Source organism: Python bivittatus, unplaced genomic scaffold, assembly GCF_059951505.1.
Source record: "Python bivittatus isolate LINGU-HERP-01145 unplaced genomic scaffold, Pbiv_v1 ctg000570_np1212, whole genome shotgun sequence".
NCBI lineage: Eukaryota > Metazoa > Chordata > Lepidosauria > Squamata > Pythonidae > Python > Python bivittatus.
In genome coordinates, this window is record NW_028277097.1 from 25,191,975 (window position 1) to 25,219,799 (window position 27,825).

At 60.1% G+C, this 27,825-nt stretch overlaps 3 protein-coding genes and 1 long non-coding RNA gene across 11 annotated transcripts; 3 read left to right on the forward strand and 1 right to left on the reverse strand.

Annotated features, from left to right (window-relative positions):
* The first annotated feature begins 1,324 nt into the window (after window positions 1-1,324).
* FAM221B (family with sequence similarity 221 member B) lies at window positions 1,325-15,586 on the forward strand. 4 transcript variants are annotated; one of them, XM_088152943.1, is made up of 7 exons: window positions 1,329-1,475; window positions 1,948-2,456; window positions 3,106-3,249; window positions 3,708-3,818; window positions 7,491-7,694; window positions 14,333-14,452; window positions 15,255-15,586. In XM_088152943.1, exons 2-7 carry the CDS (start codon window positions 1,955-1,957, stop codon window positions 15,452-15,454), a joined length of 1,281 nt encoding a protein of 426 aa, XP_088009069.1. In that variant the 5' UTR covers window positions 1,329-1,475; window positions 1,948-1,954; the 3' UTR covers window positions 15,455-15,586. The 4 variants fall into 4 exon arrangements, with proteins under 4 accessions (XP_088009072.1, XP_088009071.1, XP_088009069.1 ...); XM_088152946.1 differs by lacking the exons at window positions 14,333-14,452; window positions 15,255-15,586 and adding an exon at window positions 9,074-10,311 and having other exon boundaries at window positions 1,325-1,475; XM_088152945.1 differs by lacking the exon at window positions 3,708-3,818 and having other exon boundaries at window positions 1,326-1,475.
* On the reverse strand, window positions 13,173-18,834 carry LOC112542999 (uncharacterized). Its single transcript, XR_015798294.1, has 4 exons — window positions 18,682-18,834; window positions 17,274-17,390; window positions 15,266-15,427; window positions 13,173-14,387 (listed from the first exon to the last, which is right to left on the reverse strand). It is a non-coding gene; the product is annotated as an uncharacterized LOC112542999 (long non-coding RNA).
* Window positions 18,189-23,310, forward strand: TAF1C (TATA-box binding protein associated factor, RNA polymerase I subunit C). 2 transcript variants are annotated; one of them, XM_088152938.1, is made up of 12 exons: window positions 18,189-18,518; window positions 18,607-18,702; window positions 18,793-18,863; window positions 19,020-19,270; window positions 19,368-19,496; window positions 19,582-19,699; window positions 19,941-20,012; window positions 20,511-20,646; window positions 20,775-20,903; window positions 21,166-21,343; window positions 21,463-21,600; window positions 22,209-23,310. In XM_088152938.1, the coding sequence occupies exons 1-12, from the start codon at window positions 18,189-18,191 to the stop codon at window positions 23,231-23,233; spliced, it is 2,673 nt and encodes an 890-aa protein (XP_088009064.1). In that variant the 3' UTR covers window positions 23,234-23,310. The 2 variants fall into 2 exon arrangements, with proteins under 2 accessions (XP_088009064.1, XP_088009065.1); XM_088152939.1 differs by lacking the exon at window positions 20,775-20,903.
* A 72-nt stretch (window positions 23,311-23,382) lies between these two features.
* HINT2 (histidine triad nucleotide binding protein 2) lies at window positions 23,383-25,277 on the forward strand. Of its 4 annotated transcripts, none has more exons than XM_088152948.1 (5): window positions 23,433-23,573; window positions 23,809-23,943; window positions 24,024-24,128; window positions 24,343-24,415; window positions 25,053-25,277. In XM_088152948.1, the coding sequence occupies exons 1-5, from the start codon at window positions 23,514-23,516 to the stop codon at window positions 25,190-25,192; spliced, it is 513 nt and encodes a 170-aa protein (XP_088009074.1). In that variant the 5' UTR covers window positions 23,433-23,513; the 3' UTR covers window positions 25,193-25,277. The 4 variants fall into 4 exon arrangements, with proteins under 4 accessions (XP_088009076.1, XP_088009077.1, XP_088009074.1 ...); XM_088152949.1 differs by lacking the exon at window positions 25,053-25,277 and adding an exon at window positions 24,688-24,850; XM_088152950.1 differs by lacking the exon at window positions 24,024-24,128 and having other exon boundaries at window positions 23,383-23,573.
* Window positions 25,278-27,825: the final 2,548 nt, after the last annotated feature.

Below are 27,825 nucleotides of genomic sequence, written 5' to 3' on the forward strand. Positions count from 1 at the left end.
TAGAGTGACTGGTTTAGTTGATTATGGGAATGCAGTGGACATAGTATACCTTGACTTCAGCAAAGCATTTGATAAAGTATCAATGAAATCCTGGTAAAACAGAGGGCAACCTGTGGGCTGGACTGCACTACCATTAGTTGGATGCAGAGCTGAACAATCATACCCAGCAAGGGTGTATCAATGGCTCCAGGTCCAGCTGGAAGGAAGGGTTGAATTGCAGGGCTCTGTTCTAGGTCTTGTGTTGTTTAACATATTGATAAATAAGTTGGATTAGTGGTTAGAAAATATAGTAATTGATTTTGGAGATGATACAAAAGAGGAGGGATATAAAACACTTCAGAGGATAGAATGAAGACTTCAAATGATCTTTAAAAGCTGTAGTAATGAGCAGAAACAAGGGAGATTACTCTGGACAGGGATAAATGCAAAGTCCAATATTTGCATAGAAAAAAAAATCAAAGGCATTAATGCAGGATGGCAGTAGTATATGTGAACAGAATCTGGGTGTTTTGGTGGATCAGAAGCTAAACCAACAATTAATGCCAAAGAAACAGACAACTGAAAGATGTTGCACTGTGCATAAATAAATATATATACTTGCACTTACATTCAGGAATTGGAGCACGGAAACCCTGTTGAAAGCATTTGGTAGGAATAGAAAGAGCGAGAAACAAAAATGATACCGCTGTGGGAGGTTATTACAGACCATCTGGGCAGGCAGAAGACACAGAAGAGGTCTTTCGGCATCAGATGACCAGGCTTTCAGAGAGGCGTGCAAGAGTGATAAGGGGGGATTTCAATCACCCCGACATCTGCTGAGAATCTGACTCTGCCAAGCCCAACACCTTCCAGTCCTCTCTTGCTGACAATTTCGTCTCTCAGAAAGTGGAAGAAAGCAAGGGGAACTGCTATCCTCACCAAAGTGAAGAAGGATGACTGAATGAACTCCTGCTCTGGGTTTGCACCAGATTTTGAGCCAGGGCCTATTTGAGCAGGCTACGTTCATACAACAGGCAAGGCCACAAAAACTAATTAAGAATCAGCCCAGCCGAGTTCAGCACCTTTTGCCAAAGCAGAGCTTCAGCCCCAGGAGCTCCGAGCCAAGAGAACAGCGCCGCGGGCGGGGGGAGGCCACGGTCGAACCTTCTCAGGGAAGTTAGGGGTCTCCGCTGCCCTCCCTGGGGCCGCCCTCCCTTTCCCCAAGGCTTCCCAGAGCTGCTTTGGGGGGCTGGTCCCAAGAGCCTCCTTCTTTCACAGCAAGGATGCGCTGCGCCCCAGCAGAGGGCTGACTTCGGGAGGGGGCGGGCGGGGAGGAGCGCAGCAGAGCAGCAACGCCGGAACCCAGCTGGCTGCCGCTGTGCCAATAAAACAAGGCTTCTGTTGCCCTGGAAACGCTCCCCCCCCCCGCCCTCAGCCGGGGAATCCAGGCCTCCAGGCCGCTGCTGCTCTCCTGCCCGACGGGGAACCCCGCGGAGGTAGGGGAGCTGCCGGGGGGGGGTTCCTGCTCATCCCCCCACACCCAACTGCTCCAGCCGCCTTGCGCCCCTCCCTGCCCCCCAATTCTCCCTGTCCTCTTCACCGCATCCGCAGCAAAAAGGACCTCGGAGGCGGCGAGGGCCGGGAAAGAGCTCCACCGCCTGCCGGCCAGCAGATCAAGAGGCCTGCGGGGCGCGGGGCTCGGCGGGCGGGCGGGCTCTTCTCTCTGGCAGGGCGGCTCTCGTCTTTGCCCCACCAGACGCGCGACCCGGCAGCAGAGCGTGGCACAGTCTGCTGGACGCAAGAGAACCCGGCAGCCCGAGCACCTTTGGCCAGGCGCGCGGGAGGCGTCTGGACCTCCGCCCGGTTCCCTTCGGCCGAGCCCTGCCCGCCCCCTCGCTGGCTCAGCCCTGCGCGCCTGGCCGGGCACGCGCGCCCCGCCCGATTACCTGTCGTGCTTGTACCCAGCAGACCCAGCATGGAAGCGGAGCCCACGGAAGCGTCGTTGCCGCTGTCTCCGGGGGGGTCGTCCCAGTCCTCGGGGCGGGAGAGGGAGGACACGGCGCCCGCCAGCACGTCGTCCACGGCTCGCGAGGTGGAGGAAGAGCTCCTCCTGCCCACCTCCACCTCCCTGGCGAGCGAGGAGGACACGGTCTTGCCGCGGTCGACCTCCTTCGCGGGGCAGGAGGACCTCCCGGACACCTCCCTGCCCCCCTCCTCCGAGTCGCCGGACCCGCAGGGACCCAGCCCCGGCGAGCCGTCCTCCGCGCCGCTCGGGAGCTCCCCTTTCGCCTTCTCCTCGCCCTCGACCTCGCCGCTCTCCTGGAAGGCGTCCCGCGACGGGCTGCAGCAGCTGCTGGAAGAGGAGGAGGAAGGCCGCGGGGAGCAAGCCGGGGCCGGGGCCGGGCTGAGCCCGGTCGGGCGGGCCGAGCAGAAGAAGGAGAAGAAGAAGGCCCCACCGGTCAAGAAGGGCGCGCCAAGTCAGTCGGCCGGCCGGCCAGCCGGGGACTGCTTGGCCAGGGGAGCGGGCCGCCAGGAAGCGGAGCCGGGACCAGGCCAGGGGTCTGCTGGCGGGGAGGGAGAGAAGAGGAGGGCGCTGGAGCCGCGGGGTCCTCCCCGAGCTGCTGCTTCCTGTCGGGCTGGGCTGGGCTGGGCTGGGCTCTGGCTGCCGAACGGCGGGGAAACCTGGCCGGCGGCGGGAGAGGCAGCTGGCTGCCAAGCGAGTGGTTTCCTGCTGTCCAGCACTGGAGGTCCGTCCCTTCTGTGGCCCTTTGTCCTGAGGCACCTGGCCGGGCCTGAGTGCCCTGGCCCAGCGGGGGAGAAAAGAGCGCCCCGGGGCCCAGGCAGGAAGCTTCGGGAACAGGGGGAGGGGAGGGGGGCCTGCCTCTGGGCAGAGAGCCAAAGCAGGGAGGCAGAGAGACCTCCACAGCCCCCCAGCCAGCAGCTGAAGCCCTAGGCAGGTAGGAAGAGGACCAGAGGGCAAGCCAGGTCTGGAGGACAGCTTGGGAGCGTCTTCTCCTTGGTCACAACCTGGAAGGTGGCTGGTGATAAAGCAACAGCCCCTGCCCAGTCTGCCAAGAGCTGGGGCCAGGATGGGCTGCCTTCTGAGGCTAGGCTCCTCTCTCACAGGCTACACGGTGAGGGCCATTGTGCCAGCTGAGAAGGAGGAGCTGGTGTCAGTGGCCAGGGCCATGCACCGCGAGAAATTCGCCAAGAACGTCAAGGAGCTCTTCCACCTGGAGAAGGAGGCAGCACTCAAGTCCATCCAGACAGGTGGGCGGGAGCCTTCCTGCAAGAAGACCAGGGGAGGCCCCAGGGGCCTCCGTGATGCCAGCTACAAGCCTCAGTAGGGACGATGTCCACATCATTCTGGAGAGGAGGGCATTGCCACCAGTGGGCGGTTTCTGAGCCTCCCTCCCGTGGTGATGCTGACAGCTCCGTGCAGAGTCCAGCCCCCTAGACGCCCCCCTCCCCGGGCAAGGGAGAGGAAGGAGCATTGAGGCTGCTGGGTGGGATTTGAGCTGCCTGGTGCAGAGGCTGGGCCCCCGCTGGCCGCCCCAAGAGTCCCTCCCTGGCCTCTGCAATCCCGCCTCCTGAGGGCACCCCTCCTCTCCTCTCCTCTCCTCTCCTCTCCTCTCCTCTCCTCTCCTCTCCTCTCCTCTCCTCTCCTCTCCTCTCCTCTCCCCTCCCCTCCCCTCCTCTCCCCTCCCTTCCCCTCCCCTCCTCTCCAGGTCTCTACATAGGCTGGCGCTGCCCTGAATACCTGTGGGATTGTTTCCGGGTGGGCGATGAGTCCCGGTGCTTCTGTGGGCACCTGCTGAAGCTGCATCAGGTGTACGTGGGTGAGTGGCAGAGCAGGAGGTGGACAGGAGTGGGCCTGGCTGAGGGTGGTGCCTGGGCATCCTGCGGAAGATGTGGGCTGCCCTCTGGATGCCTGGAAGGGGTCGGCTGCCTCTCGCATCACGGCTGATGGAGGATGACCCAGTTCCGCATCCTGGAAGGGAGAGGAGCCTTCCAGGACCCTTGGTGAAGTGATGGGATCGCCTCATCCTGTGGCAGTTGCCACAGCTGTCCCCTGTGAGATCTGCCAAGAAGGCCCTCCATCCTCATGAGAGCCCCTTGCCCACCCCCAGCAGCTCCCCACTTCCTCGACTGAGGAAGTGAGAGAGGAGAGTTCCTGGATTGCCCAATTTAGCTGGCACGTGTTTGGGGGTTTGTATAATACATGGAAGCATCAGCTCCCAAATGAGCAGACAGTCAGGAGGAATCCGGAAGCACCTTTTCGAGATCTTACCTTGTGCCACCGTAGATGAACATGGCTCTCCTCCTACAGCTTTTGCTCTTGCTATCTATTTTAATGTCCTTTCACACTTAGTCACATTCAAGGGACTTACTAGGTCAGAAAAGGGAAGTGCGATTTGAAATATCAGGTGAAATTTGTTAGAACGAAGGAGCCCCCCAAAGCAGCAGCCACAGCAGCTCCGTGTCTGTCTGTCTGTCCCCAAGGAGGCAGGCCTGGATCCGGCTGTCCAGCCGTTTTCCTCCAGCGAAGGAGGCCTTGATACAGGAATCCAAGTCGTGCACGATCAGTCCTCTCTCTTTCGGTCTCTGACCAACTTAAATTGCACAAATATTTGAATACCTGTCCTGTATATGTGTTTGTTTAAGTTCGATTTCAGTAGAAGACTCCTTTGTGATGCTGCTATTTCTTTCTGTTCCGCTCCGTCTTCCAGTGACAGATCCTGCCCTTTCTCCGCTGGGAATCTTGGGTGCAGCCCCATGTTAAAGCCAATAAAAGAGTCCTCAGGCCAGTGGTGGCCAGAGACGCGCGATGCCCCGTGGGGAGGATGGTGCTCGTTCTTCCCATTCCAAGTGGAACCAGAGGGGCATTCCATGGTTAGGAGGCTGGCCACATGTGGAGGACCCCCAGGGTGACTACTGGGACCATTGTGCATGATGGCTCTGTGGCAGCAGTGAGTGGGTGCCCCCCCCACCAGCCTCATGTGAAGCCAGGGGGTCATAGATGGTCTGAGAAAGCTGCCAGGCCACTAACTCTTGCGGGAGGCGGGGGTGTGCTGCCAGATAGGAAGGGGAGCTGTGGAAATTTGTGCCCCAGCTCCCATTGGGCCAGGAGACCAGACGGCACCAAAGACTACTGAGAAACCTGGTGTGGCTGCCCAGGACGGGAGCTCTCTGACTGCTTCCTGGTGTAAACTGCCCACTCGGGCGGTTCGGGCTATTTTGCACCTGAACCTGTGGGACAACTTTTGCCCAGTCTCTGACCTTTCCTTTCTGGGGCAGGTTGTTGAGAGGGGGGTTGGCCTTCAGCTGTAGAGGGTCCTGGATGGAGTGGATTATCTGGGATCTTTTCAGCCTGGGTTCAGGCCTGGTTACAGTACGGAAACAGCCTTGGTCACTGGAGGGCTTGGGGCAGAGACGGTGCGACTGTCCTGACCCTCCTGGATCTCCCGGTGGTTTTTGATACCATCAGCCGTGATATCCTGGACTGGCTCTGCAGGTACTGATCTGCAGTGGTTCTCCTCCTCCCTTTGTGCCCAGTTCCAGTTGGTGTTGGTGGGGTGGCACAGGGTTCGGGTCTCTTGCCACTCCTTTTTAACATCGACATGAAACCACTGGATGAGGTCATCTCTCGGCATGGGGCACGGTATCGTCAGTATGCAGATGATATCTGCACCCCTGCTGGGCAGGTGATGCTGTTTCACTGCTGACCCAGTGCCTGGAGGCTATGAGGGACCTGGTGGGGAGGATCCAGCTCCAGCTCAACCCTGGCACGATGGAGTAGTTTTGGGGATTTGGCCACCCTCGGTCTGGCAATGTGTTATCTTTGACTCTTGATAGGGTAGCACTTCCCCATTCAAGATTGGGCACAATTTGGGGGTCCTCCTGGACTCACAGCTTCTGCTTGAGGAGCAGGTGGCAGGCGTGGTTGGGGAGCCTTTCACAGATATGTCTCGTGGGCCAGTTGTGCCCATTCCTGACCGGGAGCAGTTGCTCAAGGTCACTTGTGCCTTGGTCACGTCTTGGTCGGACTTCTGAACACGCTGCACGTGAGGCTGCCTTTGAAGACCACCCAGGAGTTACAACTGGGGCAGAACGTGGTAGCTGACATGGCACTGGGCACCCCGCAGTTTGCCCATGTTACACTGTTGCTGCACGAGCTGTGCTGGCTCCCAGTTTCTTTCTGAGTGCAATTGAAGGTGCTGGTTATCGTGTTTAGAGCCCTGCATGGCACAGGGAGAGGCTTGCTCTGAGGATATCTGCCTGCCCACTAGATTGGATGCAGCGGGCATGCTCCAGCTCCCTCCCTTTAAATATCGCTGTCTAGCCTCCCTTTCCCATAGCAGCCCCTGCCCCGTGAAACCCCCTTCCCCTTGCGATCAGAGACCCCCACCCTCTTAATCTCCCACAAAGCCGCAAAGAGCTGGCTTTCCCTCCAGTTGCTGGCACGGTGAGGTTGGAGCCCAGGGGACTGCGTAGATGAACGGGTGCAGCTGATGGATCAGGCGCCTGGTTTTTCTTGATTTTTTGTTGCATTGTTTCTATTGCTTGTGTGTTCGTCACTGTTGTTAAGTGCCCAGAGCTGTGTGCCACAAGGTGGGCAGACATATAAATCTTCAAATAAATACATACATTTCCCCAGGAAGGAATTCCGACGATAAGTTTCATCCAAGTAAAAGCGGAGAGCGATGCCGCACGCGCCCCGAGGCTTAGCACACGGGCAGCAGACCGGCCGCGGGGATTCTGCGTGCCTCTTGCTGAGAAGGGCTGCGCGCAGAGCTGCCTTCGGGGGTGACTCCGAAGCAGAATGTGGCTGTTTTCATCCTTCCGGTGGTTGAGGATGAGCCGTTTTAGGCTGTTTCGATTCCAGTGGGTCTGGTGTATTTCTGGGCCCGGTTTTGTCTTTTGCAGCGCTTCATTCGGGGCCTAACCACTGGAAGGCCGGCCTGTGTTTTCAGGACTGTTCGAGCTTTTCAGTCCATCAGCGGAATGTGGCCGTCCGGCCTGTTTTCTGCTCTTCCGAAGTCAGCCTGAGAGACAGGCTTCTGGTGGGGCTCTGGAGGGCACCCCATTTAATTAGTTTATTTGCTGCCGTAATATTTATATTGCCCAGTCCAAAGATTTTGGACTCTTAAAATTAAGCACCCAACAATTGCCTCAATTAGCGCTCTTGTCTTGCATGCATGGGGACTTTTAAGAGGACTTTACACCCTGCCCTTTTCCCTTAAATTAATCAAGTATAAAATACTGTATCTGGTATAAAACAAAGCCAAATATGAGAAGAGGGGCAAGAGAACTCGAGGTTCCTTTGACTTACTGCTTGTGGGTTCTTCAGCCGGCTGGCCCACATGGTTCTCCCTCCAGAGGGCTGGAGGCGTTGGGTACCTGAGGCTTCCAGCTAGCTTTGCCAGAGTCCGCCCCCCACCCACTTCTGGAGACCCTGCCATCGTTACTTCCAGCCCTCCCCGCTCCTGACAGCACACTCTGTGTTTCAGAGAAACGAGCCACTGTGCCCTGCACGGTTGCAGACTGCAAATGCCAAGGATTCGTGTTCATTCCTTCGTGCCCGGAGGAGGTGGGTGAATTCTGGCTTCGGCGAAGAACTGGCTTTGATGTGGCAGCCTGGCGAGCAAAATGCCGGTGCAAGCACACACACGAGGAACACATGCCAGTTGGAGCACGTGGATGCTGTGTCCGAGGTGAGCATCTGTGTCTCTGCCACTCCAGGCTGCTGGCTTCTCTGGCCGGTCTGGGCACCCTCCTACTCTTAGTGAGCAGGCCTTGCTTCTGCACCGAGCAGAGAGGATGCGCCCCTGCATGCGTTTCTGCGGGTCCGGCTTCCCTCTTGCAAAAAGAGATTCCCTCACGGGACTTGGGCAGAAAGGATCCCTTTGCCAGCCGGTGCTGCTGGGGATCTTCTGCCCGGGTGTAAGAGGTCCAACCACACCTGGCTCACATCAGTCCAGGAGGGGGAGGCATCTGTGCCCTTATCCGTTGGGGGCCACAGTCTGAAGGTCTTTGAGGAATCATCCTGTTTGGTGGGAAACTTTGGAGCCCTCCCTTCAAGAGAAGGTTGGATGGCTTGCAGAAGCCCTGGGGCACATGGAGGGAGTGAAGCAGGCAGGTCAGGAGAGTGTCATGCGTGGTCTGTGTGCGCCTCCCCCTCAACTGGGAGAAATGCAAAGAGGCCCAAAGCTGGAGGGTGTAACTTCCCCTCTATAGCATCCAAGCAAAAGAACAAGATGCATCTGCCGTAAAGGCCGCCTTCCAGGCCCCCCCGCCCCTCACTGCAGCATAGGCGAGGCCATCCTGAGATGTTGCCCCTTCTGGCCCCAGGCCATACCTAAGGCAGCTGAAAGTTCTCCTGGAGTTCCAGCGCGGTTTCCCTCCAAAGCAATTTTCTTTGGGTGCACTTCACAGACCCTCTGGTAGTGTCTGTGTACCCTTCTTGTGCCTGCCATTCCATGCCCTTTATATCCTGTCCAAACCCTACGTTCGGTTTCTTTCTGCCACCTGCCATTTTATCTCCTGGGACCTGATTACCGTGTTTCTCCCTTGTTTATGTCCTCTTTCCTGTATCCAGATTCCTAACATCCAAGTTACCTCCTTGCTTCTCACAGCAGATCCCTAATGCTTTGCACCAGCTTCACTCGCTTCCCCAACTTTATTGCAACCCTGAATAAAGATCCCTAAGGGAACAGAAGCTGGCACAACCTCTACATGGTGTAAACACAACATCCAGCAGCGTCTGTGGAGTGTGTGTGTCTGTGTGTGTATGTGCATGGTCAAAGCAAATAAATTAGCACCTATAGCAGTGCAGTCCAACCCTTCCCGTTTGTACGTTCGTGTGATGACACCTTCCTGCAAAATTGAATGCATAAATGTAGCATTTATGCACAGTTGTTTTCAGTGAATATGGCCAATGCAGAAGTTTGGACACCTACCCAGTTGATTCAGTATTACTTTTTTATTTAATTGTAATAAGATGCAAAAAAGCGACTGACTCATTGGGCCTACATTTACCCAGGAGAAGGCAATTCCACAGGGGAACAAATACTCTGACCCTTCTGACTCTCAGGTTGTGATTGTTGTTCTCTCTGCTTTCAACCACCGTGGGCTCCTCTAAGCAGCAGCCTGAGCACCTTCCCATGAAGACCACTCGCTCTTACACAGGCTCCCAGCTAGCCATCGCAACTGGGAGAAGCATCGTTAAGAAGCAGAACGTGTGTGGACCGTTGAAGAGAAGGCCAGATCTGGAAGGCCAAGAGCCACCTCTGCTAGAACTGTCCAGGTCTGCAGAACGGAGGCACAGATGACTGCTAACGGCCGGCTGAAAAGTGGAGCTGATGCTGGAGGAGTTGTCCACGCCCCGCAGCACAGCGTTGCTTAGACGACAATGACCTGCGTGGGATCATTGTCAGAGGGAAACCAAGTGATTGCCTAAGTATGCCAAAGAAAACCTCGATAAACCTGACACGAGACAAAAAGGGAACTCTTCAGCCACAGCCACACAAGACACATTTGGAGAAAAGAGGGTGAAATATTTGCAGAAAAGAAGCCACCGTCAAGCATGGGGTGGCTCTCTCACACCCTGAGACTGCGTGTCAGCCAGTGGCCCAGGATACCTGGGAGAGTGGAAGAAAGAATGGATTCGAGTCATTATCAACGCTTCCTAGAAAGTGATGTTTCCTGGTAGTGAAGAAATTGATGCTGAAATGAAACTAGATAGTTCAGCAAGACAAGATCCAAAATATACCTCCAAATCAACCATGAAGTACTTACAGAAAAGAAGGATAAAGGTTTTGGAATGGCCTTCACAGTCCACAGCCATGAAAATGAGTGGGGAAATCTCAGCCGTGGGGTGCCTGCAAGGAGACCTAAGAATATTTCTGAGCTAGAAGAATTCTGCAAGGAAGAGTGGGGAAAAAATCCACAAGCAAGAATAGAAGGACCTTTAGCTGACTATGGGAAATATTGGAAGCTCTTATTTCTGCCAAAAGACGTGTTATAAAGTAGAGATTAAAGGGGTGTTCAAATATTCATTGTTTTCCTATTCTGAATTAGTAAAAAACTGTACTGTAAGTATGCATTCAAAATTGCAGAAATATTGCACCATGTAAACATTGTGTCAGCTTCTATTTATTTAGGGATGCCTTAAAACAGACAATTGGACTGCCTACATTTTTGCATGCAACTGTATTTATTTGTTTATTTACAGCATTTAGATACTGTTGTATTCCAAGTACTACTCCCTCCAGTTTACCCTTTAAAACCAGTAAAAAACCTAATAATAGGTAAAGCAATACTGTAACAAACAACAAATTAACAAGAAGACAAACAGTGTGGTTTGTTTCTGTCCCAAGACCAGACTGATGCAAGGGTTGAGATAATTCACTCCATCCAGAGCGCTCTGCAGCTCCTGCCCCAGAAAGGGAAGGTTGGAGATGGGGCAGAAGTTGCCCAATATGGTTAAATCCAGGGTTAGGGTCAGTAGCCCAGGGCTGCCCCTGTTCCTCTCCTGGGCCATCGTCACCAGAATTGCTCCACTCATCCCCCCCCAGGACTCTGCAGCCCACCTGCTGCCTAACCAGCATAACCACTGAGGCCCAGCTGGAGACCAAAGTGATCCCCAGACACCTAACTGCTTATTTTTGTTTGTTTGTTTGTTTGTTTATTTATTACATTTCTCCCCTGCCCATCTCCCCCCAATGGGGGCCTCTGGGCGGTTCACACAAAACCTTAAAACCATAAATACATAAAACATAAAAAATTTAAAAACATTACTAAAAAAGAGGAAGAGAGTCTAAGAAGATGAAGGATCTGGGGCTGAAGACAGCAGGCCTCTATGGGGCTAGCCATCCCCACGCTTGATGTCTTCCCTCCCCACCCCAGGCCAAGTGACGGACCAGGTCTTCAAGGCCCTCCGGAGGGCCGGGAGTGAGGGGGCCCATCGCACCTCCGGGGGAAGAATGTTCCAAAGAGCGGGGGCTACCGCAGAGAAGGCCCGTCTTCTGGACCCCACTAGATGGAGTCCTTTTACTGAGGGGGTCCGAAGCACACCCTCTCTGTGTGATCGGGTGGGACGGGTTGAAGTCATGGGGGAGAGGCGGTCCCTTAGGTAACCTGGCCCCATGCCATGTAGGGCTTTAAAGGTGATAACCAACACCTTGAACTGGACCCGGAAGCAAACTGGCACCCAATGCAGCTCGCGGAGCAACGGTGTTACATGGCCCCTTCTCGGGGCTCCAAAAATAGCCCGCGCAGCTGCATTCTGGACCAGCTGTAGCTTCTGGATACTCTTCAAGGGTAGCCCCATGTACAGTGCATTGCAGTAGTCTATCTGGGAGATAACAAGGGCATGAGTGACTGTTTGAAGGGCATCCCATCCAGGAAAGGGCGTAACTGGTGCACAACCCAGAGCTGTGCAAAAGACCTCCTGGCCACGGCTGCCACCTGCTCTTCAAGCAGGAGCCGTGAGTCCAGGAGGACCCCCAAATTACGCAATGGGTCTGTCTGGGGCAGTGCTACCCCCATCCAGCACCAAAGATGACAAAGTCCCAGAAACAGAGGAGCCCCCAACCCACAGCCACTCCGTCTTACCAGGGTTCAGCCGAAGCCTGTTGTTCCCCATCCAGACCCTCACAGCCTCCAGGCACCGAGAAAGACGGCCACGGCATCACTTACTTCACCCAGGATGGAGATGTATAGCTGTGTATCATCAGCATAGTGATGATACCTCATCCCATGGTGGTGGATGATCTCACCCAGCGGCTTCATGTAGATGTTGAAAAGGAGCGGGTAGAGAACCAAACCCTGCGGCACCCCACAAAGGAGGGGCCGAGGATGGGACCTCTCACCCCCCATCACCACCGATTGGGATCGGCCCCGAGAAAGGAGGCGAACCAGCACAAGGCCGTGCCGCCCACCCCCAATTCCCTGAGCCGTCCCAACAGGATACTGTGGTCGATGGTATCGAAAGCCGCTGAGAGATCAAGGAGAGCGAGGATGGTCGCCCTTCCACCATCCCACTCCCACTTGCCACCCCACCCACCTCCCTCACCAGAGGTGGGCTAGATGTCCAGCCAAGGCTGCTCCTCCTGGCTCACCACACACACACATCTATTGTCAGCCCTGTCAGGTAGGCCAGGCTGAGAAACAGATGCCGTGCCAGGCCTAAAGCTACTTTTATTGGAACGGCTGTAGCAACAGAGTCTTGCCGATCTAAATGTGCTTCCCCCTCCTCCCTCTTTCATCGTCATGTGAAGGGGGGGGGCTGTCTGAGGTATTTCCCTAAACCTCTTTCTTGGTCTGGGTTGAAGACACCTTTATCTAATCACTGTTTTGTTAACGGATCTTCCCTCTGCCCATCAAGGCCATCCTCTCTACTCTTATCACCTCTACCGTCCTACCAAGCCAACATACCAGCCTAGTGCTCCTTCACTTCAAGCCCCATTTCCCCATTGTCTGATTCCAGGGGTTACCCATCAAGACCCCCATCTCTCACCAAGGCAATGAAGTCCAGGAGCCCCAGTCAAACTAGTAGGAAACAGTGCCCTGGGCAAATCTGGGCCTCTTCCAGTCACCAGCACTCTTGGTGGGTCGTGGCAGCCTCTGCAGAGCCCCCCTCCCCAAACAACGGTAGTTTATCTTCTGTGGCCCTGGCTGCCTGCCAATTCCAAACTGGCACCATCTCCCTGAGCTGTCACTGCTAAGGAGGCCTGCTCTAGGCTGGTGTGCGCGCACACTCTCCCCTCTGGATCTGCGCACTGTCCCCCAGGGCCATTTCACTTTGGGCAGTGGGAGACTCATTATTTCAAGCTGGCTACCCTCAACAAGTCTCTTGGGGACCTGGATTGGCCCGAACAGCAGCTGGCCCGTGGTGGCTGTGGGGACGCTGTGGGGTGAAGTGGGGGAAAGTGTTGGCCCATGCCTGACAGCACCGGGGTCTCCTTTCTCCCTTCAACCGCCCCCCCCCCCAGTCGGGCAGCTGGTTCCCAGCCTGAGAGGTGGGGGGAGCATTTCTTCTGATGGCTAAAAGGGCAGGTTGTCCTGTTAGGTACAGCGGAGGTGTGATTACATTCCACACCAAAAATACACACCAGTGTTAGAGAGATTTAAAGAATGCAATGTCCTTATCTTGTTCTCCAAAGAAATCCAGCCAGAAGGTATAAAACATATCTGGTAGTTTATTGAGAAAAATAAAACTACATAAAATACAAGTTTCATGCAAAACATATAAAAATCATTTCTTCTCATTTATGTGGCATCCAAGACTTAACAATTCACAAGTTCAACACAGTCTCTAGCCAAAAACTCTCAGAGAAGAGGCACACTACTTAGTTATTGGTTACAACTACATAACCTATAAAACTGATTACATGATGACTAAAATCCTACTAGGCAGTGAGGCATACAATCACCCACAATTTATTGGAACTATGCACCTCCCCTTAGGTAACTAGCATGCAGGTGCCAATAGGGGGCAGTAAATAGCAGTACACGTGCAAACCAGAAGGCCAGTGCAGGTGGCGTGACTTCTGCAGCCAAACAATTTTGTTTGAAGATAGGCAATTTGTTCTTCCCATGAGAATATCCTAACATGTCCCTCTGTCCAAAGCTTGACCAGGGAGAGGGCAGCCCTCCTGCAGGGGACATGAGGGCAGTGGCAACCAGCCAAGGCCAGCAGGGACAATCTGTGGCAGTTCAGTGTCTTCCTGGCCCACTTTCGCATCCCTCCCTGAATTCTGGCCAAGGGGGAGAGGGTGTAACCGTACGTGGGAACGACCTGGGAGGCAGGAGGAAGAGCCGCAGATGGCACAACTGGCATGTAAAAGATGTCTCAGCCCACAGAAGGAGAGGGGGAGGCACGGGGAGCGTTTTAGAAGGGACCCTCCCTAGTTTTCCGGAGAGTAAAAGGGAAGGGGGAGGGAGAAATACTTTCAGTCTTGCAAGATTGGTGCTAGCCCTGCGAGGTAGTCCAGACAAGAAGCAGAACTGTGAGTGCCAATGCTGTCTTCGCTGTAAGGTTACATTAACAGAATCTTGCAAGACTGAAAGTAACCCTGCCCCTAACCCCTCCTGTCTCCCAAGGTCATTCCCACATATTACGGGGGAGGGGAGGGGATATCCCACATATTACGGGGAGGGGAGCATCCCCAGGTGGTCTTCACACCAACTCTGCAGCTTCAGGGCAGGATGTGGAACTGTCTTCCCCACTCCCCGGGCACCTCTCCAAAGGGCTGGGCCTCTGCTCTGCTGCCACCACTGCTCCCGGTGTGCGGCTTCCGCGCCGTTTCTGGCTTTGCCGGCCCCGACGCTGCTCCTCTTGTCCCGTCAGGCTGCTCTTGTGTGGCGTTTGCATCCAGCTTCCTGTGTGCAGCTTGCGATCGGTGCTGGGAGGAGCACGAAACCTTCTTTGAGTCAGAGGAGACACGCCGCAAAGGTGGCCGGCCATGCGGTATGATGGGGGTCGCAGGGAAGGTTGCAGCCCCTCCCCTTGGAAAGTTCAGCTCCCCCTCCCATGTCCTTGCTGTCCAGTTGCAGCCACAGGGGCTTTTTATTTAGTTATTTTATTTATATTTCAAATTTGCCACTGCCTGTCTCACCGCAGGCTTCCTCAGAGTCCTTCAGTGGTGGGGAGTCCTCACCTTTGGCCTTGGCGAGGACCTGCCCCAGAACCTCAGGAGCTGTTCACACAAAGGCCTTTGGGGCTGGGGCTGTCAGGCAGCGCAGCACCCTCCTCTCCCCCACAACAGAAAAAAGGCTGCGGAGCCCTCTGGCCCTCCCCAAAGCCGGCTCCTTACTCCACACCCATTCAGCAGGACTCTGCCTCCGCTGACGCTTGTGACCATCATCCAGGGCTGTCCCAAGGAGAATGCCTTGCAGGGCTCTAGCCCTGAGGTTGCCAAGGGGTGAATTCGCTCCCTGCTCTTCTCCCTTGTTGATGCAATCCCAAGCCGCTCGGGTGAAGGTGCAAAGCCAGCCAGCGCCCTTGGGCTTCGTGGGGGCCCGGCTGAGACGGGAGGCCCTTCATGCAGGCCTCGGACAGAGACCACCCGAGGGGGGAACCGACCTCACCCCAAGACAGGAAATTGTGCTTTGGGGCATCAACTGCAGCTGGATGAGGGGTTTGCTTATAAACTGAAGCAGAAACCCCATGGGTGGCAGGCCCGTCCCTTCTCTGGGGACTCGTTTCCCACTGCTGCTCCGGGGGGGCCCTCGGCATGCGTGTCCCACACCTGCGGCCTCTCTTTCCCCAGGAGAGTCTTACCTGCCCTTTGCTGAACTGCCCGAGCTGCGCGAGGCTGTGCTGACGGGGCGCCGCGAGGACCCTTCTGCCTCCTGGGCTCTGCCGGGCCAGGCCTGCCAGGCCCTGCCTGCCCCCTCTGGCTCACGGGCTCTGCCTCTTCCCCCCCCAGGCCCCCGGCGGCTCCTGCAGAAAGACGACAAGAAGGCTTGAGGGCAGCCTTACCACACGTCCTGGTGTGCCACAGGAGGCAATAAAGGGAGCTTGCTCGGCAGGCGTGTCTATGGCCGTGTCTTCGGAGCCCTGAGAGGATGGGCGTGAGACAGGCTGAGGGCAGGAGGTGGGGGCCTTTCTGCTCCCCCGGGTGGGTGGCTGGCAGGATCCCTTCTGTGCCCAGCAGGGTGTGGGTGTCCCCTGCCCAAGCTGCCAGCTCTGCAGGGAAGCTTAAGGGACAGGTGAGCAGTCCCTCCTTCAGAAAATCACCCACCCTCTTGATGCTCCATCCCAGCCGCCAGAGCCGAGCCTCTGGGACGGTTCTGTGCTGCCCACGGGTGGGCCGGGAGCGGGTCCTGAGCTCCTTGGAGCTGTATTCCACCCCAGGCCTCCACGGTCAGGGCAAAGGAGCCCCTTCGGCCCTCGCCTTTGCCGGCGTCCAGGCCCTCCACTTTTGTGCAGCCCCAGGAGAGTTTCAGCACATCCCCGGGGAAAGAGCTGCTAACTGCAGGAGAAAGGCCTGTGCCTGGTCGGGAGGGTGCGGTTGGCAGTATCGGAGGGCATTAAGCTAGCCAGGTGCTCCTCTTCCCTCCAAGCAGGCATCCAAGCGTGCTAGATGAGCAGAAACAGGCTGGGATGAACTGAAAAGGGCTTTCTCCAGCAGAGGGATGCTGGCGTGGCTCAGCGTTTGTCTGCTCGGTCGGGGCCGGGCAGTTGCTCCTAGGAGCTCCCACCTCAGAAAGCACCCCCTGCTTGGGTAAGGCAGCCGGAGCCGGCAGGGGGCGAGTCTGGAAGGCACTGAGCCGGGCATCTCCTTCTGCCATCCTGGAGTTCTGTTCCAGTTGGGCAGCAAAACTGCACAGAGCAGCCTGTGACGGCCTCGTAGCTTCCTCCTCGGCTGATTCCGCCTGGCCGGTCACTCGCTCAGGTGGCAGGCGTGGCGCAGGCAGCTTTGGTGTCTGTCTGAGCTCAGCGCCATTCCCACCAGGGGCAGGGGGGCGGTCCAGCACTGGTGGCATTCCCTTACAAGGGGCGGCAGGGGCCCTGCGGATTTTTCTGGTCCGGGGGGCTTGCTTTGAATCTCCCTTTAGTCAGGGACATCCTCTGGGGTTGCACGGTCTGGGGCACTGCAAATCCCCCTCCCGTTTCTCTTTGTTCCTCTCAGAAGCAAAGTGCCCCCCCGCTTCCAGAACCTGTGTGAACTCCCTGCCTGCCCATGTGCAAACCCAATTAGGTTACGAGGGTGTGCAAAATATTTCCACAAAGCACATCACGTTTCAAACGTGAAACAGAACACGGGCATTGTGAATGTGGCCTGCCAGCCAACCCCTCGTGCAGGCTGCTAATTCAGAGAGAATCCACATCCTCCCGGAGGAGATGAGACGCGGTTCTCGGTCGCGTACAGAGCCAGATTACCCCAGCCGGGTAGAAAAGTTTGGGTCCTTTTAAAAACAAGTTGCTGGGAGAGAGCAGCCTCCCATTAAAGTGGGATTGCTCCCCAAGCTAGAGAGGGGCCGGGTAACCGAAACAGAGGAAACGACTCGTCTTTGTCTGTCGAAATGGTTTTTCGCAAGGCCGATTCCCCCCCACTAAGCTGCATGATCGGACCGCAAACTTCAGCCCTCGGGCTGGGCTCCTGAAGCTGCAATATTTCTGCACAGCCTTGTAAGCAGCCGTGTTAACCCGGAATCCCCTATCCTGTCTTTGGACAGAGATGCTGGAGCAGAGATGGCTCGATTCATATCCAGCCATCACCACCTTGTGGTCTTCTGGGGGCGTCCGCTTTCTTTCAGGTGTTTCTTTTGTTTGCCCGAATTACCGGCTGTTTTTTGTTGCGAGGCAGGTTCTGCAATTTATCTTCTTCAGTGATGAACGTCTGCGTTTATGTTTTATTTTTGCTTGGTTTTGTTTCTCTCTCGCAAGGTTGGCCCATCTCCTAAAGGAGAAAACGAGAGCTGCCTAATGGGGGGCTACGGAGAGGAGCTCCCGGGAAGATTGGCGGGGGCCCAGAGCCCCCCGCGCCCGAGGCCTCGTCCGGGGGTCCCGCTGCCTCTGGCACCTGCCTTCCCCCGACGGACGCTCGGCTCGGCTCGGCGGGAGGCTCCTCCTGACCGCCCTGGACTGACCTGCTCCCCCCCCGCCCCCAGACGAGCCGGCATCGCCACTGGTTTCCGCTGGCCGGGGAGGCGAGGAGGGGGCGAGGGCCGCCCGGGGCCCCGGCCTTTCCTACGCCCCGGCTCGGCTCCGCCCTGGAGCGGTTCAGCGCTAGCTCCGCCGCGCTGCTCAGGCGAGCCGCCGGGGCGGGGCGGGGCGCGCGCCCATCGGGCCCCTCGACTCGCGCCGCATGGGGGGGCGCGGCCCCCGCCCTCCCGCGCCCTGCGGAGACCCTCGGGGCGGCGGCGGCGGGGAGCAGCCACGCGCCTGCACGTCTCTGCCCTTACGAGGCACTCTCGACGTGCTAAGACCCCCCCGCCGAGGGCTCAGCGGCTGCCGGCCGCCCCTTTGCGTCCCGCTCAGAAATGCTGGACGTAGGTCGGGAAAGCCGCTCGGAGGCCGCCCCCGCGACTACCCGCCGCGCGCCCCTCCGCACGGGGAGGGGCGCGCGAGATTCGGGGCTCCGCGGCTCCCGCCCCGCCCGCGCCGCAGAGAGCTCCGCCGGCGCCGCCCTCCGGCCGCCAGGGGGCGCGCGCGGCCGCCGAGGGCCGCGGCGGCTCTGGGCATGCGCGGCGGGGCCATGGCGGCCTTCCCCAGCGCCCTGCTGCCGGGCCCGTTCCGCGCGGGGCCGCCCGGGCGCGACGCCCCCGGGGGCGGCCGGAGGGCGGCCGGCTGGGGCCAGCGCGGGCCGGTGGGCGTCGCGCCGCGCGGGCCGGGGTCGCCGCCGCGCTTCGTGCCCCGCCGCCGCCGGAGGGCGCGGGAGAGGTGGGTGCCCGCCGAGGCCGCCCCGCTGCCGCTGCAGCTGCAGCCCCCCGGCGCCGGCCCGCGCGCCCCCGCGGCGGGCCCCGGGGACCTGCTCTGCGGCGGGTGGGCGGCCCGCCCGGGCGCGGCGCTGGACTTCGCCGGGCAGGTAGGCGGGGGGCGCCGGTGGGGGGCACCGCGGGCCCGGCGCGGCCCGGCCCGGCCCGGCCCTGAGCGCGCTCCGCCTGTCCCCGCAGCTGCGCGCGCTCTTCCTGGACCACCCGGAGGCCGCCTTCGGCGCCACGGCCCGCCTGCTGCACGAGCACGTCTACCTGGGCGACTCGCCGGGCCCGGTGAGCGCCGCGGGGGGGCGCGCGGGGGGGGGGCGGGGGCGCGGCTGGGGCCGCCGGCCACGCCCGCTGACCCGCGCCCGTCTTCCGCAGAGGAGAGCCGGCGGCGTCTGCGGGATGACCCGCCTTCTCCGCGCCCTGGAGGACCGGACGCGGCCCGGCGGGTGAGCGAGCGGGCAGGGACGCGCTCGGCGGTGCGGGTGGCGCCCGGAAAGAGGCTCGCCCGGGGCGGCGCGGCCTCGGGGCGGCCGTCGGGGGGGGGCGGGCCGCCCGGGCGCCCCCGCCCACGCTGCTCTCTCTCCTCCCCTCTCCGCCCGCAGCCGCGCCGCCCTGGGCGCCCGGCGGCCGCTGTCCGGCGTCAGCTGCCTGTGCCGCGACTGGCTGTGCGAGCTGCCGCTGCCGCTGGTGGCGGAGTGGGCCCACGAGGAGCTGGCTGAGCGGTGGACGCGCCTCTGCTTCGACGAGAGCCCCACCGGCGGGGCCCTGGCGTGGCTGCCTGGCGGCGCCCGCGGAGAGCCCGCGCGCCGGGGCTGCTTGGTGTTCCCGGCGGGGGCGGCCGCGAACCGGCTCTGTATCCTCTGGGGCGGCGGGGGGTGAGGGCGGCGGGGGGTGAGGGCGGCAGGGGCCACTCCCGCTGTCGCCTTCCTTAGCTGCTGCTGCTGCTGCAGGCTTCCAAGACGTGGCCTTGAGGCCGGCGGCCAACGGCTCCCTGAGACCTCGAATCCGGGGCTGCCCCGCGCAGTTTGAGCTGAACGGGGCAGTCCGGCAAGTGGCAGCCGTGCGCCTGGAGGGCAGCGGTGAGTATGACGGTCACAGTCACCGGGAACTGCGGCCGGCCCCTACTGTTCTGGTACCAAGCGCGGCCTCTCTCCTCTGTCCCAGACTTCCTGGGGGTTCGCTCAGGCCACTTTTGTGCAGCATGGAGGCGGCAGCGTGGAAGGGCCCCTGTTCCTCTGCAGGTGGTTCGCACAGATGCCCCCTGTTCTTCCATCGCAGTCAGGTACATACATTGCAAGGGAGGGTCAGGCAGGATCCTCCAGCTCTGAGCCCCTGCAGGCTGGGATGGGGGCTCCCATGGCTGCTCCTCAGCCCTTGCTGCGAGGGGCTGAGGTCTGCCGGTGGGACAAGGGGACGCCCCATGGCTGCCCCTGCTGCTTGGGGGACAGGGGCGAGGGGCTTCTGGCCTCTCTGCCCTCTGGGGACGGGCGGAGGGGTTCCCCAGCTCCGCTTTCTCCTTGCAGCCCCCACCTGCCCGGCGAGCTGTCCATTTGCACCCTGGAAGGAGCGGTTTACCTGTGGCATGTTGAGATGGGGTGAGCAATGTGGGGGCTGGTCACCTTTCTCTAGGAGTCAAACCCCGCTGGGACCCAAATCTGGATGGCTTTGGGATGAGTCCTGCACCTTAGGGGAAATTTTCTGCTTAGCTGTAGCCAAAATGTGGTGGCAGGGGTGGGCAGAGAGAAGACAGGATCAAAGAGGCTCCCTTGAACGCTTTTGGAGGGTGGGGGGAGAATGTGCTTTGGTAACCATTTAGCGGAAGTAGGCCCAACCTTGTGGTCTGAAAGTGGTGTGTGGTGTGCACACGCGTGTGTGCTGTTCTTTCACTGGCCAGATAAAGGAAGCCAGGGCTCAGAAATGTTATTTGCCGGCTGTCAGCAAGGGCTCTCTGGCTAAGTGGCTTGGGAGTCTCTGAGGCTTCCCTCTCTTCTGGCCTCTGCAGGATCTGACGCTCTTGCAGCGGGGCAGGGAGGGGATGGCCGGGCTGGCAGATTCGGCTGCGAAGGGGAGGGACTGACTGCCTTTCTGATCAGGCTTCGGCGGCTGCACCAGGACGGCGACGGCATGTTTTTCCGTGACCCTTCCCCTTGGCGCTGGAGCGAGTTTTCTGCCCACCCGCGTGTGCTCACTTTTGCTGACCGCACGGGCCTGAAGGGTCTTGACCAGAGGGTGAGGCTTTGGGCAGGGTGGCCCGTGGGTGTGGGTGTGTGGGCAGTGCTGCTGGCTGCCTGGCCCTTCTCCATTGCATCCTCGGCGGCGGGCCTGCCTGGCCACTGACCTTCACACACTGTCCCTAGGTGCCCTCTGGGGGCCACTTTGAGCTCTTCAAGGTCGGGGGTGAAGCAGATTGCCAGCGTGGGGAGCGCCTGCTCCTGTCCAAGTACCTGGGCCATTCAGAGCCCTACCACCACTTAGTGGCTACGCAGGTAACCGGGGGAACTTCAGGGCTCGGGGCCAATTGTAGGCGTTGGCAGCTTCTGTTGTACAGAGTCCTTTGTCTTGACTTGGGCCCCAGTCTGAGGCCTTCCCCCCTCCCCCCTCCTGCACGGGAGGGGGGGTAGGCTTTAGGGAGGAGCTTGCCTTCCCCGATGCCCCCTTCCGGTATCCCAGTTGGCATGTGGCTTGGCAGAGGCAGATGGTCCCTGTGCCTGGGCACCCTTTCACTCCCTCAGTGCTCTTCCTCCTCAGTTTTCGGCCTTTGTGCTGGACGAACGCTTCCCCCTGGTGCCCGTCCTGCGCTGGGAGCACATGATGCAGTGGCCGCCCATCTATGCCCACCTCACGCCTGCCGGGGCTCTGCAGCACAGCCACACGGTGCTCCTGGGCACCCACCACTCCCAGGAGCTGCTCCTGCTACAGTACTCAGGTGGGGATCGGAAGCAGCTCTCCCCACCTCCCCGCAGCCCTTGGGGGGTGGTCTGCCAAGTGGCCTGGAAGGCAGCCCAGGTGCTGCGGGACTCTGAGGTTGCTGGGCTGTTTCCACAGGTGGGCATGGCCTCCCTTGCCAGCTCCAAGGTGCACCTCAGAAGCTGCCATCCACCAAGGAGTGCCTGCCCCACTTCCCGGCACAAGTGCCTGTCAGGCAGAGCGCCCTCAGCCAGCGTCTCTCAGTCCCCACAGCAGGTAGGGGTTGGGCAAGGGAGGTGGGGCTGAAGATGGAGGAAAGTGGACTCCACAGCCTGCAGCAGGAGGGCTCTGGAGAGCCCAGTGCTCTGCAGCTGGAGAAGCGGCCGCCCCCCCCCCCCACCTGGACCGAGAACCAGGTTGGCCTTCCTTCCCCCGTCCTTGCCAATAGGAGCAAAACCTGGTGCAGGAAGCAAGTCCGTATTTGGGGCAGCTCTTCTGATCTGGAATCCAGAGCCGGGTTGGGTGCCCAGAACCTTTCCCAGCTCAGCATGTGCTATATCGGGAGCGAACATCCCTCCCTTTTGCCTTGCTCCGCTGCGTGCCCTCCCTGCCAACTTGCCGAAAATCTCCTCCGCAGCCTTTCTGCACGTGGTCAAGTACGTCCCACCTGGGACTGTTCCAAGAGACTGAAGGGGGCTTGCCCCGGATCTCTTGTATACTGCCTGACCCTGGCGCTCTGGGGCCGCCCCCAAGCAGGAAGGCAGTACCCCAGTTCCATCTGACCCACGCCTTTGAGCTGTCCCCCCAGCATTTGCAGCTGACCCGTGTGCGTCAGGAATGGGGCCGGCCCCCTGCCTCATCCTGCCTCTTCCCCCCCAATCCAGGCATTGCAGCAGCCCTCGGCCAGCAGGACCACACCCAGACGCTGCTGGTCTTCCAGCTTTCCGAGGCCGGAGACCTGTTCTACCAGCCGCTGCTCCCGCAGGCCGGCGGGGAGGAGGCTGAGGGGCAGGCACCCACTGACTCGGGCCCGGAGGCCAGCTTCGGGGGTGCTGCAGCAGACGCGCCATGCCGGGACTCCGTTCATCCAGACGACGCGTCTTCAAGGACAGCTTGTACTCCCGCGGCCGCGGTCCTCTACCGGCGCTGGCTGAGGGCCTTCCTCAGGAATTGGAAGTGGGCCCCCACCCAGGGCGACCTGCGCCCTCCCACCACGATCAGCCAGAGCAGCCTCTTCACCCACCGAGAGATGAGGGAGCTGGTGGGGAGCGTCCCTTCTTCCCTGGAGGCCGCCTGCCACCTGCGCAAAGCCATGCAGGAACAGCGACTCCTCTGCTCCTGGGGGGACGAGAGCAGGGCCCCCATGCCCCCCGCCCCCCAGGGCCCCCCAGGCGAACTTGGCCAGCGACTCGCAGCCTCCTGGTCTGGCGACTGGGCGGCCTGGTGGCTGGAGAAGCTGGGCTCTGCCACGGCTCGGCGGCGGCAGGCGCTGAGGGAGCAACGGCAGCGGGCGAAGCGGCGCAGGGGAACCCGCAGCCTTTCGGGCAGCTTCACCTCCTCCACCAGCTACCAGTCGGACCTCAGCGACTGGTCGGGGGGCAGCAAGTCCCCTGCCCCCCGGCCAGCTCCGGCCGTAGCTTCGGAGCCTCCCTTCCACGCCCCCCCCGTGCTGCAGCCGGACTCCCGGGAGGACTCGGAGCTGCTCTCCTCGCAGACCCTGCATGCCTGCGGAATCCCCCGGGAGCGCCGCCAGACCCTGCGCAGGTACCTGGCTGTGCTGGACGAGCCTCCTGAGCCACCACCGGAGGAGGACCTGCCCGCCAGCCAGATGTCGGCCCTGGGCGGCAGCCAGCGAGGCCCCTCATCCTCCCAAGGCTCCCAGCTGAAACGGGCCCGCATGGGCTTCTGAGGAGGGGGCTCTGCTTTTGGGGACTGGTAGATACGATGCCCCTTGGGGCCCTGCAAATAAAGGATGTGTTTTTCTGAGTCGGGATGACTGCCTTCTGATTTGGGGGGCGTCCAGCGGGAGTCGCCGTCCCCACCCGGGACCCTCCTGGCTCCTGCGTTTGCCTGCGGAGCGGCGGGGTGGCGGCAGCCCCTGCGCTCGCCCTGCTGGCCCCGCCCCCTCGGCCCGCCGCCGGGCGGAGCAGCCGCGGGGGCGGCGCGTCGGCGCCCGCAGAACAGCCAGCATGGCGTTGGCGGCGGCGCGGCGGGTGCTGCTGGCTCGCGGCTGGGGGCGCCTCGGGCAGGTAGGGCGGCGGGGGCTGGCGGGAGGTCCGCGGAGGGCTGGAGAAGCGGGGAGGGCGGCGGCCCCCAGCCCTCGAGCGGGCGCGGGCGCTGCTGCCTGTAGAGCCGGCCTGCGCAGGTTCCCGGCCTGCAGCGGCCTCGCGCGGTGCCCGCCTCCCCGCTGCAGGCCGGTGGCCCCGTGTTACCGTGCGGCTCAGCTCAGCTCAGCGCCCGCCCGTCCGTCCGTCTGTCCGGCAGAGAGCCTTGGCGGCGCGAGGGCCGGGCGAGGAGGTGGAACGGGCGCAGCGGTCGGCCGAGGAGCCCGGCCCCACAGTCTTCAGCCGCATCCTGGACGGCTCCCTCCCGGCCCACGTGCTCTACGAGGACGACCAGGTGGGCGGCGGGGCGGGGCTACGGGGCGGGGGGCTGCCGCCGGGGCCCCGGCGCAGGGTCTGAACCGCGCTGTCTCGCAGTGCATCGCCTTCCGGGACGCGGCGCCGCAGGCCCCCGTGCACTTCCTGGTGGTCCCGCGCCGCCCCATCGCGCGCATCAGCCGCGTGGCCGAGAGCGACGCCCAGGTGAGCGGCGCGCGGGCCCGGCCCGGCCCGGCCGGAAGGCGGTTGGCGGGGACCGGGCGAGGCGTCGGGGCTGGCGCGCCCCTCCCCTCTGCTGCGCTGCGGGGCCTTCGCTCTTCCCGTGTCGCGGGCAGGGCCGGGAGGGGCGGGGCGCCGGCGGCGGGGGCCCGGGCCGCGCCTTGATCTTCCCCCTCCCCTCTCCTCCCTTCCCCCCCAGCTCCTGGGGCACTTGCTGGTGGTCGCCAGCCGGACAGCGAGGGCGGAGGGCCTGTCGGACGGCTATCGCGTGGGTGAGTAGGGGGCGGCCGCCTGCGCAGGAGATGGGCGCGCGCACCGAGCCGGTGCCCGCCGCTCTGTGCCCGGGAGAGCCGCGTCCCCTCCCCGGGAAAGGGGGCCGGCAGGCGTGCAGGGGGCCCTGCGGCGAACAGAGCCGAGCCGAGCCGAGCCGAGCCGTCACGCTCTCGGCTGCGCAGCTGGCGGGGGGGCGGGGGCTTGGCTCTCCCTCCCGCTGCACAGGGTCCCGGCTCCCTCCCGAGGCTCGTCCGTCTCCCTCCTCTTGCAGTCCTCAACGACGGCAAGCAGGGGGCACAGTCCGTCTACCATCTGCACCTTCACGTGCTGGGGGGGCGCCAAATGGGCTGGCCGCCCGGCTGAGCAAACCTGCGCTGTACAGAAGCTGCTGTCAATAAACGTCCGCGCTCGGACCAGGCTGCGGCGAGACTCGGGGTCTGCGTGGGCGTCTTTCTTCCCACTGGCCGGCCTCTGCTGGCACTGGCTGACGCAGCACTGGATTTGTTTAGTGCTTGGATGGGGGGCCACCAGGAGATGCCAGGGCTTTGATTTTAAGTGGGGAAGTTGAAAAGGGGGGATGTCAGATAGTGGTGAAGAAAACACCGGGAGTCAAGCCCCCCACCTTGTGATTCACAGCTCCTGCTGCGTCTCCTGGCGCTTGGCCAAATGACCGCCTGGGCAGGACAGGGAGGCTGGATCCTGAACTGGACACGTGTGCTGCGGGAATTGGCCGAGGTGATCTCCCTTCTCTCCAGCCACCGTGGATTATTTGTTAATCAGAGTTCTAGACCAATAGACTCTGAACAGCAGTTTGACATATAAAAGCTTATAGAACCAAGAATAAAACCCAACAGAACGTTATCTGTAGGAAAGAGCATCCAGGCTTTCCTGCGGAAACAGAAAAGGGCCTGGGGAAAGGGCAAGGCTTTCAGTGCTCTTTTAAAGGCCCTTAAGCAGGGCTGGGGGGGGTCCTAATTTCTAGGGGGGGGTGCTGTTTGAAAGGGGAGGAAGCCCATTTCCTACGTCCTGCTAGACGGCATTGCTTAATCAACGGGGCCCAGAGTGAGCCATGTAAAGGGTGTACAATTTACAGTTTAAACTGCGGGCGACAGACGGTCTCTCAGATAAGCAGCCTCTATGCTGTGTGCGGCTTTAATGGTGACAGCATTAACTTGGATTGTACCTGGAAGCCGCAGCCCATGAATCATGGGTGGTACCCAGGCATCGCACAGCCTGCCCGTTACTACGCACGCCGCTGCATTCTGGACTAGCTGCAATTCCCAAATGATCTTTGAGGGCAGTCCTGTGTAGAGGACATTATAGTAGTCCGTTCACAAGGTGACCAAGGTGTGAGGGACATAGCGAGGGTCTCCTGGTCCAGGAAGGGGTACAACTGCCACACGAGATAACTCTGCCAAGCCCGTCCTGGCCGGGGCTGCCACCTGCTCTTCAAGCAGGGGCTGTGAGTCCAGAAGGGCCCCCAGATAGTGCACCAGATCCAAGCAGGGTAATGTGGTTGCATTCAGAGCCAAAGGTGGGAGGTCCCCAGCACTAGGGGGCCCAAACGCCCACTGCCTGAGTTTGTTCCGCCCAACCAAACCCCAGTCTCTCCAAACACTGCGAGGCGCCTTCAGCATCGCCTGGCTGGCCCTGGGGTCAAGATACCCAACTGAACACCTCTGGCTGGCTTGACGGGCAACATGGCGTAGCTGCCCATCTTCTGCCAAACTGGGCGGCTCAGGGTAATGACGATGCAGGGTCTCAAACTGACAGATGACCCAACACAGCAGCTTCGTGTAGGAACTGAATAGGAGGGCCAGAGCGCTGAGCCCTGAGGCACCCTGCACATCAGCAGCAGTGAGCTGGGCTGTCTCTTGCCAATACCGGCTCTGGAGAAAGGAAAACCACCCGAACACCGTGCTTCCCGCCCCCCTCGTCACAGTTGGTCCTGAAGGATAGCGCGACTGACGGTATCTAAAGCTGCTGAGAACCAGAATGGTGGCGTGTGGATGCGCACACACAGGCTGCACCACAAGTTATCCGCAAGCACGATGATCAGTGCTGTTTCCGTGCTACGCTCTGGCCTGAAACCTGACCGAAAAGGGCCTCTCTCATCCACCTTTCTGGGTCCCTCTATGACCCCACAGCCTTCCCCCAAAAGGGTATGACGGTGAAATGGTTTAGCATGGTGGCTGCAGGGAAGGCCCCTTGATTGGGGGGTGCGCACTGCCTCCTCTGGGACTGGCAGAGCCACCCCCGCCTTCAAAGAAGCTGCCGTCACTGCATGGCCATCAGCCGACCAGGAGGGACTGAGGATCCTGGGCACTTCCTCAGGAGTTACAGCTTAAATGCTTCCCAGGCCATCAAGTCTACCTCTGACACCTCAACTGGATCGGTTTAGTCAGGCTCCAACTGAATCCAAGCAACTTTCTCTGCCAGATGCCTACAAAATTCTCACAGCAGCCCAACAGATGCTCCAGGCTCATTCCTCCTCAGAAAAGGGCTGCCGGTTGATTGCACAGACATGATATGAGTGGAGAAATAATTGTTTTGGCACTCTCAACTGCCACAGCGTAAACCTTGGCGTGGCTCTTAGGCACCTCTGGTTGGACTTGCCTGTTGTTTTCCTCCAGTGGTGCCGTGGTGCATCTCTTCTGCTGTTTCATCTCCTGGAGCCTCTTGGAAAGCCGGGGAGTCCCCCAGAACAACTGGCCGTGAAAAGCGGCACAGGAGCTGTTTCATCCAAGGCCCTCCTTGCCTGCCTGTTCCAGCCGGCACCATGGCCTCCGGTGAGGTGCCCACCAGATCCTCAGGGAACATCCCAAGTGCCCTCTGGAACTCTTCAGGGTCCCATCAAGCACCTGGGGCAGACTGACCCAACAGGCCCCATCTCCCTGTGGGGAGGGGGAGGCGGCAATAGCAATTGGGGAGTGATCTGACCATGACAAAAGGACCGATGTTAACTTCATCTCCAAATTCCATCACAACTGCCCTGAGACACAAAGCAATCAAGTGGGTGACCTCCAACAGGCACTGGGGCAGCTGTGCTTTCTGGCAAATGCAACCCCCAGGTTGGGAAAGCTGCTTGCGGGCTTCTTGCCCCTAGGACTCGAGGACAGAGGGCAGCACCGAGGCCCCTGAAACACGTCAGTGGGTGGCTGATGGGGAAGGCCTTTCCCGCACCCTGAGCTTTGCTGCTGCAGAAGCCCAGGCACATCTGTACACACGTCTCTGCCTTAAGGTTTGAGGAACTGACAGTGAAAGGGCAGCCTTTTAGATATTCTGGACCTGATCTTTGCAGCCCCCCCCCGATCCAGTGAACCCAATTGGGGGCCCAAAGAGGTGCCTGAGTCCCCATGCTGTGGAATGCTTTGGCCACCCAAAGAGTACACCCCCAGCAGCACTGAGC

Excerpts from the sequence above, each read along its gene's own strand:
- TAF1C (XM_088152938.1), top strand. The coding sequence starts at position 18,189 with ATGGCGGCCTTCCCCAGCGCCCTGCTGCCGGGCCCGTTCCGCGCGGGG. Across the intron at positions 19,271-19,367 it reads GGCGGCCGCGAACCGGCTCT|GCTTCCAAGACGTGGCCTTG; the intron begins GTATCCTCTGGG and ends CTGCTGCTGCAG. Across the intron at positions 21,344-21,462 it reads GCTCCTGCTACAGTACTCAG|GTGGGCATGGCCTCCCTTGC; the intron begins GTGGGGATCGGA and ends CTGTTTCCACAG.
- HINT2 (XM_088152948.1), top strand. The coding sequence starts at position 23,514 with ATGGCGTTGGCGGCGGCGCGGCGGGTGCTGCTGGCTCGCGGCTGGGGG. Across the intron at positions 23,574-23,808 it reads GCTGGGGGCGCCTCGGGCAG|AGAGCCTTGGCGGCGCGAGG; the intron begins GTAGGGCGGCGG and ends TCTGTCCGGCAG. Across the intron at positions 23,944-24,023 it reads TGCTCTACGAGGACGACCAG|TGCATCGCCTTCCGGGACGC; the intron begins GTGGGCGGCGGG and ends GCTGTCTCGCAG.
- FAM221B (XM_088152943.1), top strand. The coding sequence starts at position 1,955 with ATGGAAGCGGAGCCCACGGAAGCGTCGTTGCCGCTGTCTCCGGGGGGG. Across the intron at positions 3,819-7,490 it reads GCTGCATCAGGTGTACGTGG|AGAAACGAGCCACTGTGCCC; the intron begins GTGAGTGGCAGA and ends TCTGTGTTTCAG. Across the intron at positions 14,453-15,254 it reads CAAAGGTGGCCGGCCATGCG|GAGAGTCTTACCTGCCCTTT; the intron begins GTATGATGGGGG and ends CTCTTTCCCCAG.